This window comes from Syngnathoides biaculeatus, chromosome 23 (assembly GCF_019802595.1).
Source record: "Syngnathoides biaculeatus isolate LvHL_M chromosome 23, ASM1980259v1, whole genome shotgun sequence".
NCBI classification, from domain to species: domain Eukaryota; kingdom Metazoa; phylum Chordata; class Actinopteri; order Syngnathiformes; family Syngnathidae; genus Syngnathoides; species Syngnathoides biaculeatus.
This window is the reverse complement of record NC_084662.1, coordinates 19,066,082-19,078,115: the sequence shown is the minus strand read 5'-3', so window position 1 is coordinate 19,078,115 and position 12,034 is coordinate 19,066,082. Positions and strand designations below refer to the sequence as shown.

Here is a 12,034-nt window from a genome sequence, read left to right as displayed (position 1 = left end):
AAAAGCCACTTTATTGAAGCCACTTTTCTCCCATCTATGTTTACAGCAATGGACACGAGATACTGTACAGTGAATGTACTGTTCTGTAAAGCACTTACGCGCAGTGGAAGTCAGCCGTGCAGTCCGCTATTGCAAATAAACCTTTAAAGCTTAGGTACAGGGGAACAAAGTGGACTTCTCCATCACCATAGAAACTGAATTCCACATGATGAACATCCCACCGTACTTAGCCTGGCCCATATGTAAGATTCCAGCAAACTATCATGCATAATTCATATTGTTTGAGTCTACACATGTTAATGGAAAATGCGCAGTATTCAGATCTCCAGGGAAGCATAGATCTTTGTTGATTACAGTATTTCATTCTAGGCTCATCCTCACACTGTTTTGTATCCACTTGGATCCACTTTATTTCTCCCTATCTGTCCACGCTTGTCTCCGCCAGCCGGTTGTTCATGATACCGAGGGCCCCCACTCCCCCGGAGAAGCCGTTATGATGTGAAGTGGAGCCGGACTGGCGTGGGTTTCCTATCGCCATCTCGGAAAGCTGCTTCTGCATGATAGCCAAGTTGACCTGCAGGAGACATTGAAAGATTTCAGATGAGAACGAAACACCACTTCAAGGTGTTGGCAGCTGCCATTTTCCTAACAATCCATTCATGTTCCACGCCCGTGTTCATTTAAATGAACAAAGACCTCAGTAAAGTGTGACTAACGGGTACAAAAGCAACGCTCTTCCTCCCTCCCACTCACACACACATCAATTCTTTTCTTCTTTTTCGGACATCACAGGACTGAGTGTAAAATACAACAAATCTGTTTGGACCATAGTTTAAGCCCAACGGCACTGCCAGCCCCCACATCCTTATTCGCAGAGGACTAATTGGCCCATATTGTTGCTAGGTTACCAAAAGCACTCCAATCTGTGTATCAAATCTTGGTAGGTTACTTTCGGTTAGTTAAAACCTTGTCTGCCATGTCAGATTTCTGCTCGTACTATTACTGTATACCAAGTGACACCGAGCCTCGAACTTTTCTGAGACACCTTCAATTTATTTATATGTATATATATATATATATATATATATATATATATATATATATATTATATATATATATATATATATATATATATATATATATATATATATATATATATATATAGAGAGAGAGAGAGAGAGGAGAGAGAGAGAGAGAGACAAGAAAGAGAGATAGATATTTCAAGTTCTACGCCGTTAATGAAAAAAAAAACACACACACAGGAGCACTGCAGTTGAAAAGGGGGTTTTCAAGCGAAAAAGGAAGATCACAGGAATTTACTGGCTTATACCTGTACCCGAAACAACACACCATCATTTTTATTCTTCAGGGGAAGCACTTAAAAGTCAAAGCTCAACCCTAATATAGAACAAAGGCAGCGGTAGCTCAGCACTTGGGCTTTAGAAGTGGAGTTTCAAGTCCTGCTGTGGATGCAATGTGAAAATGGCAACTGCAGTAGTTTGTTTCTGTTTAGTTGCCTTTAAACAAGGAACCAGCTGCATCTCCCAGCTCAAGAAGTGCAGCTTTATTTGTGTAGACTAGCGTATTTATATTTTTTGGCGTACGAAAATTTAAAAAAAGGACAAAAATCAATGTGCAATGAACAATCTCTACTGTGTGTGAAACATCAAATTACCTTAAATATGTACATATAATAAATCCAATGTATTGTTTATGCTGTATTGGGTGCTCATTTCCATTTTTGAATGATCTGCATTGTCTACATATTGGATGGTGGAGCAGGAATATTGGCAGGGAAAAATAGAGCCAAAAAAAAAATCGTAAGAGTGTGGCTAATGTGGTGACTTTAAAATTAAATCATCTACAGTAAAAGTTGGCCAGCTGCAGCTAATGATCTGATAATATGTATTAAAGTAAAAGTGAGGAATTATTTTCTCACTTTGCTCATAAGCTTTCATGAGCAGAAGCGCATTCTACTTTTGAACAAGAGCAGGAAATTCACATTAGAAACACTTCCCAACCCCCAAAAAAAGAAATGACAAAAGAAACATAAAAAACCCTATCAAGTCTTCAAATATACATTCTGATGTTTCAGTGACGAATAATCCTTAGCGAGGCACTTTACGCATCTATGAGTCGTGACATATATTATATTCCCCAAAGTATTCGCTCACATGCATCAACTCGGATGTGAATTTAAGTGACATCCAATTCTTAATCCATCAGGTTTAATATGAGATCCCCCACCCCACCTCCCACAACCCCGCCCTGACTGTACTTCTTCCTTAACTTCTGAAAGTCTTCTTGAAGTCTTACTAAGCCAGCCAGCCATTCATAAACCACTAAGCTTGTGAATGTGAACACACTGGTGCTGGACGAGAAGGCCTTGGCTCTCACGCTCCACCCGAATTCATCCAAAAGTGTTCTATTGGGTTGAGTTCAGGATCGTGCAGACCAGTCAAGTTAATCCATATCAAACTCTCTCATCTGTGTCTTTATGAACCTTGATTTGTGCACTGATTCATGAGTTATCTTAGAACAGGACAGGAAACTGCTCCCACAAAGTTGGAGATGTACAAAATGTTAGCCTCTGAGCTCCAGTGAAAGTAACTCTGAATGCTTCAGTATATCGAGAGATCTTGGACATTCAAACAGTTTTTTTCCAATATGTCTTTGCACTAGTTCACAAAGCAAGGTCAATAAAGATCATCATATTAACCCCTATGGATTTGGAATGGGATATCACTTAAAATTATATGTGAGTCAAGGCAGGTGAGTTAATTCCCTTTGGCATGTTCTTCCTGTGTTTGAGTGGCTGTTTTTTTTTTTAAACTCTGGCTTCCTCGCAAATTTTAAAAACATGAATGTTGGGTTTATTGTACACAGTTTTTGCTTCAATTGTGATAATTGCTTGTTTGTGTGCCCTGTAACTGGCTAACAATCACTCCAGGGTCTTGGCGAAAGTCAGATGGATAGACTCTCGCTAACCCAGGACCTTTATAAGGATAATTGCTAAAGAAATGTATATCTTTGTAGTTTGTAGCTAAATACTAACAAATGTTGTGCCTCTGGCATTGCTTAACTGTTATGGGACAAATAATGTTGGTAAAAGTACTGCACACAACACTGAACAATAAGATTAGCCAAACTTTCAAACACAATACATTTGCAGACAGTCTGAGTTAATAATTTGTTGCTATTATGCTCATACAACACATTTACTTTACTTTATATTAATTTGTTCTTCCTTGCTACACTTGGGAGTTATGATTCACATGATTCAGATGAAAATGAATCTATAGTTTGTCTTCCAGTTTAAGGGATAATCGGAATACTGATGAGACAGGCAGTGGCATGCATGGCTTGTTCCTCTTTTCTAAGAAAATAGTTTCACTTGTGTAAATTTAAAAGCAGATGGCACCGCTGAGTGTCTGGAAGAGTTGCTCAAGATTGGGAGGAACCAGCATTGTTCAGAGATTTGTAGAGTTCATTTTTAGTTCCTCAATTTCAGTCTATTTCTCCTTTAAACGTAATATTTTTATGCACGGTGTCCAGGAAATCAAGTTCTGGGAGAGAGAAATACATGTACTGTACTTATCAGCGAGTTCAACATTGTACACAAATCCATAGTAACTTCAAACACGTGATGTTGCAAACATTGAAAGATAACGAATGTCGTTGTGTTGGTTGGGTTGCTTTTGCGGATATAAATCAGTCTTTTTTAAAAACCCATACTTGGACATTTATCAAGACTACACAGTTGTCGGTGCGCGAAACTGAAGAAGGGTAAACCGAATTATGCACAAAGGATACGATACGATTTGTGCCAGAGCCCATTAAGATTATCTGATCAATTCCTGTCTGATATTCTTGCCACTTTGGAAAATACAAAGAAAAAATAATAATAATACAGCTATCCATCAATTTGACATCTTCTTTGCCCTCATCGGCGTCATTGGGCTGGAGCCTATCCTTACTAACAATGGGTGAGAAGGGGGTACTAGTTGCTAGCCTATCTGGAGAACCTGACAAAAAAACAACCTCGCAAGCTCTGGGAGAACACGCAAAATCTAAAAATGAATGATGGAGCTCAGAGGCCCCTCGATTAGTTTTTGTACAATTATAAATACGTTTCTTACTCTACCGTAACTGAGCAGTTTTGAGTTGTAACAATACCTTTCCCCACTAGATGACAGACATCGTTTACTATTGTGCCAGATCTTTTCCAGAAGAGAAGAAGATTCCTGACGCCATGATGAAAATCAGCAGATAGAGCATAATGATGCAATGGCGAAAAGCTGGGGTAAAAGAAAACTCTACTGCGCACACTGTAGTCCCATGTGACCCCCTGGTAGGCACATTTTGAGGCACCCATTTTTTTTTTTTTTAAGAATTCAACAACAGAAAACATTGTGGTATGTCAAGCAAGAGACAACAAAGGAAAACTCAGAGGGTCTTGGCGATCATCACCTCAATAATTGACCCCGTTCGTGAATTGTGATTCGATACGCCATTCTGGATTACCTGTCACATATGTGAATTTGCAGCAAAACTAGCGGCTGACGGTCAGCAACTCATGAAAATTAACAAGGAGACAACGAGCACAGTGAAACTCAGTTATTGACTAGGTGTTCATTACTTCTCTCGTTAAACCAGTCTAATAAATTGACTGGTAAAGGAGAGAAAAGCTGGGTCGTAGAAATGGGGATTACATTCAAACAGACGGTCTCACCTTATTTGCTGCGAGAAAGTCTCTCATAGAGATCATCTCTCCAGACATCCTGCGCCCAGCATCAGTTTCGCTTTCATTGATGGCATCAGTCTCTATGGACGGTTCACTGCGGGCTCGCAAGTGCCCCGGGGCCACCACGTTCCGACGGGGGTGCCGGTGTGGGTGGTGACCCCCTCTGGAGTAACAACATCGGCAGGTGGCTTCGAGTCTCCTCAGCAGCCAGTTGAGGACCTGCTTGATGACAATGGAGATGACGTTGAAGAGGGAGTAGATGCAGCAGACGCCCGTCAGGATGAACAAGAAGTTTCCCATTTGGTACGCTGCCGTAGCGTGGCCCTCGTAGACGAGCCGCTGGCTGCTCACCATATCTCCAAAGCCGATGGTGCTGAAGGCCACGAAGCAGAAGTAGAGCGAGTCCAAGTAGCTCCAGCCCTCGGCCGCAGAATACATGAGCGAGGCACAACAAGACACCAAAACAGCTGCCGCTCCAAGGATGAACATCACACAGTAGACTGAAGGCTTCCAGCCAGCAAGATCCTCCCCTTTTCCACTTGACCTTGCACGGACCCCTTGACCATTTTGGGGGAGTTGAGCCTTGTTGCGGCGGTGCTCGTGGCAGGATTTGAGGACGACCGCGATGACAGTTATGACCCGCTCCAGGAAGAGGTTGAAGAAGAGGATGGTGGCTGCGCATCCAAGGAGCCCATAGAACATCAGAAAGACTTTCCCTCCGGTTGTGGCAGGAGTGGTCATCCCAAAGCCTTGAACACACAAAACGCATCTTTAAAATCGCAATACAGAAGACCCTACAATAACTGCAGTTGTTGCTAAATGTTTACAGTCACTTACTCAACTGTACTTTGTTTAACCATCAAGATAATCCATCAACAACAAACAACACCAAAACTAGAGCACAAGATAATTGTTTACTAAATGACATTTAAGGGATGACTAATCAATAGGTTTGCCAGCCATTTTTATGATCACACTTTCTGTTTCCATCATGTATGCATCCATCCAGGTCTGACCTACTTGACGAGGGTGACATTTAGTCACTATTCATTTATCAATGAAGTGTGTTATGCCTTGGAAAATTTGTCCAGAGATTTCATATTTATGAGATATTGAGAGCTATAGATGAAAGATGAACTCAGCACAATGAGTATTAATTACACTGTAAATATTATTTTGACATGTTTTGAAAGTATAGTATTGCTATCTAAGAATGATGGAACGTGTACTCCCTCACCATTCATCTGAAACACACAATACCACAACTGTCATTGGAAATAATCAAAGGAAAATCATTACAACAAGGGAATGATACACGTTTAAAAATCTGCCCTGTTTGAAAAAACACTTGAATGGCCCTCCTTATCATCAATATTCTCGCTAAATTTCCCATGTCAGACAGTTTATTAATCACAAAACCAGTCAAGTGTCATTTATTACAAAACACAATAATCAATATTTAACTTGCACTTACCTTCAGCATAAAATTTATCAACAAAAACATCACCTCGTAACACCTCTCATTGACTGGGCTCTGAACCCTGTACACTGCCTTCCAATGATATACACTTGTGGTGTAAATACCTGCCTTAAACCAGGATATGTGGAGCCATTTTTTACTTCTGCCACTCAACACCAACAAGCTGTTCTTGTTATTTTTCCTAATTTTCACAGTTTTTAATCACACCTCATTGCTTATGTAGTTTGGTAAGAATTAGCTGACATATGTTTCAAGCTCCTGCGATTGGTTGGTGACCAGTTCAGGGTGTACCCTGCCTCCTGCCTGAAGATAGTCAGAATAAGCTACAGCACTCCCGCAACCCTTGTGAGGTTGAGCAGCTCAGATAATGGAGGGATGGATGTTTCTTGCACTGAATGTTTTCAGGTGATCAGAGACAGCACCACTGTCCTTTGTTTGAATTGGATAGAGAGTTCTTCCTATTACTCTTGCCGGTCTGATGAGGAACGTGCCTTCGCAATTCAGTTGACTAGTCACACTTACTGTGTAAGACGGACAACTCATTGTGTCTTTACTGCCTGGGGACTCGAAAAACGTTCCTGATACTCAGATAATACCGAACTGAACAGAGCTGAAGTGCTAAAGTCCATCCTTGCCTCTCCTCCAAAAGGATGTTCTTGACAAGTCTCACTGCACAAAGAAAGGACTTGCTGGCTTAGCACCCCCTGGTGCGATGGCTTTAGAATTGTCACTCTTTGAATGGTCAATAAGTAATAAGGAGCTCTTTGGGTGATCAGTTGTAAATGGACTTTCTGACAGATGACGTGGCCACTATGGTGGATAAAGGTTTCATCATTACTGACTTTATGAACTGTAAAGTGTACTGACTATTTTTTTCAACAAGAAAAGACAGATGTCAAAGAAAAAGACAGAAGTGCGTCTATTGCAGTATGGGTATCGTTTCTTTTACCTCAGTCATATCTCCTGAAGCTGCATCTACAAGTTGTTTAATAGACTGCTCTGGGATCAAATCATAGGATGGCAAAATTTGTCACGCGGGAAAAATCTTTGTCAGGTGTCAAGGGTTGAACCCCGCTCAAGTAATAACACGGGGTTCATATAAATCTTCACCTTGGGGATCATCTCATGCATATGCGTGAAAATCTTGGCCCACAGGCCACATCTGGTTGGGATAAAATTTCCTTCAGCCAGCGAGACCGTTTAGAAATCAGCATGGAACCAGCTGACATAGTGAGCTTGCTGACAGCTAATAAGCATGTGGTCTACATTAATTTCAACAACATATCGTTTTCCTGGCATGACCACACATGCAGCTTACAAATTCTCAATTAGAACACAGTGTCACTAATTGCATGAGCATTGGAAGTCAGACTGCTAGATTCACTGCTACCATGAAGAGCAATAATTTAACTGTGCACAACTTCAAAAAACACCGGTGTCAAAATAACATTCAAGAGTCATGATACGTGATAAGTGCAACTACAGAAGAGCATTCTCGGAGATAATCCTCTGAGCCCCTAACACACTACACTATCTTTTTTAAAGGCGTGTTGCGACACGTTGATTACACAAGCTAGAAATTCTATAATAGGGCGCACCATTGCTTTACCAAATTATAGTTTACCGAAGATCATTGCCGTGTCACTTAGATCATCCATAACCTTGAATTCAAGTAGCTAGTGCCTAACAAGGCTAAGACAAAATAGAGGTTTTTAAAAGAGTATATACGTTTACTGACATTGATAAAACCATGCATCCTAATTGATTAGATAATATGGCTGTACTGAAAGATAAACCAAAATTAGGACAAGTTCAAAAAAAATCAGAACGCATGTTGGAGAAGGGAGAAGAATGCAAGAGGGATCTCATCTCACAGTACAAAACAGACAAAGCCGAATCACAAGGTCAAGTTGCTGTTAAATCAAGATCAAATCAGCCCGACCACTTAACTGAGGCAGAGTTTCTCAAGAGCTGCACGATCAAAGATTCCTAAGTCTTGTGTGCAGACAAAAAGCAGACGTTTGCAAATTGAATTGTGTGCGTAAAAGAGAATCTGAATTTTGATGATCAAGTACAAGATGGCCACCAATTTGAAAATGCGCTTGACAAAAAGAGCAAAAGCACTCTTGCATGGTCCCGTGCTGTGGGTGGAAATAGTGACACCACTGCTAGTGATCTTTGATTTGTCCACAAGACAAAAGAAGAAAGGATATTTTTGAAAATGACAGAATGTAAACTGACATGAAACTGCCTTGGGACAAATGAATTGTATAGTGCAAAATCGGAAATATGGGGTGGAGGGATTAAAAGTGGAAATGTGAGTTGGCGTTTCTGGCTGACATAACTCGGCATCTAAGAGTCTTAAACCTCCAGCTTCAGTGATGCGATCACACGATTAGTAATGCAGCAAATTGCTTTCGAGGGAAGATGCCCCTTTGTGAGACAGAAATGCACCATTTCAAGTTGTCTCGCTTTCCCTGTTGCCAAATCACCTTCAGCCAAGTCTGTTGCACAGTGCTCTCAAACCGAGATTTTTCCAAGAAACCGCACGCACTTCACACTGAATTTGCGTGGTGCTCCATTGACTCTCAAGCACAGAAAACTCATTGCGAGCTGCTTCGCAACCCGTTTGCCTTCACTATAAATAACGCACCCGTACAGATTAAGATGGAGATGACAGAACTGCTGTGTTTGGGGAAACTAAAACAGATGACTATGTTGGATTGGGGCAACCACTCGCTACATTCCTGAAGCGATGCCACAGTTTGGTTTGGTAGCGCGAATCTGTGTCAGCAGCTGTTCTCTGTGATGAAGAAGAGGGAAACATCACGCAGGCGGCACCGAGCTGATATAACACCTGCAGTCCGTTCAGAGGATCTCAACGATACACAAACTTACTCTACGCAATCAGTGCCAAGAAAATATGCTAATCATGAGGTGACATGAAAATTGATTTTTTCAATGTATTATTATCCTAACTTTTCTTGATGCACACATTTACATTTAGATTTTTTTCTCATGTGTTCACATTTTGAATTTTTATAATTTTGAAATGAGAATTCTTGACACAGATAAGATATTTAAGTTTGGAATAGTATTGCATCCAGCTTGTCGATTTCAAATCATATTGGTGCTAAAAAAAAAAAAAAGTAGTTTTAGTCTGTTAAAAAGTGCTTATTTTTTTTTGCCGGTGACCTTTCATGTGCTTTTTAGCCCCTTTTGCAATTGAATTTGGCACGTGATCTTATGGATAAGACCCACAAATTGTGGTTAGTGTCTCCGCCCAGTGATGGTGAAGCTGTGTGAAAGCAGCCATATATTGCAAAACATTACCAACTGGACGTTAATGCGTTAGTCGTGGTACACACATGGCTGCTCAAGCGACAATAAGAAACATATTGTACACAAGGTTTTATGAAACGCAAATTATTTATTTACATTTAGCAATTACCTTCTTTTTTTCACACCTGTAAATATTAAAATGTGTCTTTATATGTTACTGAATTAAAGTTCTTTTATCTGTTTGACCCAGAAATAGATTTATAGTTTCTAAATGTGGCGGCACAGTGGATTGACCTCACAGTTGAGAGGTCCCGGGTTCAATCCCAGACCCGCCTGTGTGGAGTTTGCATGTTCGCCCCGTGCCTGTGTGGGTTTTCTCCAGCCACTCTGATTTCCCCCCACATCACACACACAACACACACACACACACACACACACACACACACACACACACACACACACACACACACACACACACACACACACACACACACACATGTAACATTAATTGGCCACTTTAAATTCATCCATAGGTTTGATTGTGAGTGCGGCTATTTGCCTCGATGTGCCCTGCATTTGGCTGGCAACCAGTTCAGGTTGTATCCCGCCTCCTACCCCTTGACAGCTGGGATTGGCTTCAGCACTCCCGCGAACCTCGTGAGGATAAGCAGCTAAGAAAATGGATGGATGGATGTTTCCAAATGGAGAATGGATTTTGTTGAATTATAGAGGCTCCCCTGATTTTAAATAGGCAATCTCAAGTTAATTAAAAAAGTACACATACAGTACACCATCCTTGATATTTGTATGGTGATAAAAAAAAGTGTAGTTGTCTTAAAATTGGAGAATAGGAAGCAATTTTATCTCGTGTTTTAAACCTAAATGTAAACATACTGCAATGTAACTTTGCTGTGCATGCATTTATGTCATTCATACATAAAAAAATGAAACATTATTTTAAAAAATGATTTCATTTCATTCAATATTGTTATTATTATTTGTTAGTTTGTATTTTTGTCACTCACCAATGGTAGAAACCACTGTTCCCACGAAGTAAAAAGCCCCAGTGAAGTCCCAGCGAGGTCTGATGCTGTCCACTCGGATTCCTGCCACATTGGCTTCCTCGTAGTTCCTGAGGAAGCGGTGAAGCTCATTCTGACTCAGGTTGTAAGTCTGCCTGAAGAGCTCGAAGCTGTGCGCCCATCGCTCCTTGGCCTCCCTCTCTTTGGGCTGCTCCAGGGCGGAAAACACGGCGGCTCCGCATAGCAGATAGACCACGATGAACAAGGCCAGCAGCAGGAATCTCGCATTGTCTTCATTGATTGGAGCCGAACCGCAGCAGCACGCGCTCCGAAATGCCATTATGTCGCCGATGTGCAGCCTGGGTGAGGGGTTTGGGTCATGATGCTCTCGAAGAAAACGAGCGCTCCGGCTCAGAGAAAGATGCGCTCAAGGTTCGCTCGACGAAAAGTCACGCGCAACGAAAAAGAAGGAGACAAAAAAAGATGACTGGAAGTTCCGCATCTGGCGCGTCTTGAAGCACACGAGAGGAGACGATGAGATACGCGCAACAACCTGTGGATGTCGCGCTGTGGTGCCCTCGAATCCTGCCCCCCCAAAATGGAGCCCCAACGCCCTCCTTCCCAGAGCGCACGTTTTACGCACGGCGACTGAGAGTCGAGGGACAACAGTGCAACAGTACCAGCGCCATATTTGATAGTGGATTTAGAACACTAATTCCATTGCAAAATATAATATGCATATTTAATTAACCTGCCCGTTTTGTGCCGGTTTTAGCGTTTTATTTTTTTTGTCCAACGTTTTATGCCAAGTACCAGCTCACAAATGACTTAGCTCTCCAAGTACTGCTATAATGATAAAAATTAAAATACAGTTACGAAGTAAGCAGAAACAAGATATTTCTTGTCACTCTGGAGTTATATAGTTTGAACATTCACACTGGACTTAAATAAAAATCTGTAATTTAATGATTCAAAGGGAATGTATTGCACATAAAGATTAATACAAAATCAGTCACTCAAATTTGAAAAATGTCCGGGTGTGGTCAGTCATGCCTGCAGATATAAAGTTACGGGTGTGATTAGGGATGGAATCTCAAGACCTTAAAAGGACTTACTGAGTTGTTATACTCGAGTATGTAGTTGTTACCTAATACCATAATCATAATTTATTGAAACTGCACTGAGACAGACATTTTTAAAGAGGTCAATAGACATTCAATTTCAAAACTAAGTATTCGTGTGATCAAATCATTTTATTTCATCATGATGTATTGTTTTAATCTTGCGTAATTTACGGTGCTAACTATTGGCAGTCCATTGATGAAAGCTAGCAGGAGATGATCTATATCTTTCTAAAGCATGTAGAGGGGAAAAGTTTTCAACTTCAAGATAACATGGTACCATGGGAGAAAATGACCATTCGCATTTCTGTCATGCTCCTGGATTCCAGCCCGGGCTGGGCGTGGCCAGCTAATCAGAAGGTGCACACCTGCGCCTCATGAACAC

General features: G+C 41.1%; 1 protein-coding gene across 3 annotated transcripts; it reads right to left on the bottom strand.

Moving 5' to 3' along the window:
* On the bottom strand, positions 1–11,035 carry LOC133496584 (potassium channel subfamily K member 13-like). Of its 3 annotated transcripts, none has more exons than XM_061812341.1 (4): positions 10,532–11,035; positions 5,096–5,493; positions 4,733–4,966; positions 1–574 (listed from the first exon to the last, which is right to left on the bottom strand). In XM_061812341.1, exons 1-4 carry the CDS (start codon positions 10,866–10,868, stop codon positions 419–421), a joined length of 1,125 nt encoding a protein of 374 aa, XP_061668325.1. In that variant the 5' UTR covers positions 10,869–11,035; the 3' UTR covers positions 1–418. The 3 variants fall into 3 exon arrangements, with proteins under 3 accessions (XP_061668325.1, XP_061668327.1, XP_061668324.1); XM_061812343.1 differs by having other exon boundaries at positions 4,733–4,963; XM_061812340.1 differs by having other exon boundaries at positions 4,733–5,493.
* Between the last annotated feature and the right edge of the window lie 999 nt (positions 11,036–12,034).

Bases quoted from the DNA above. Each gene is read 5' to 3' on its own strand.
- LOC133496584 (XM_061812340.1), bottom strand. From the start codon at position 10,868: ATGGCATTTCGGAGCGCGTGCTGCTGCGGTTCGGCTCCAATCAATGAA. The intron at 5,494-10,531 runs GTGAGTGACAAA...TGTGTGTTCAAG, and splicing joins AACAGTGGTTTCTACCATTG to GCTTTGGGATGACCACTCCT. The intron at 575-4,732 runs GTGAGACCGTCT...TGTCTCCTGCAG, and splicing joins ACTTTCTCGCAGCAAATAAG to GTCAACTTGGCTATCATGCA.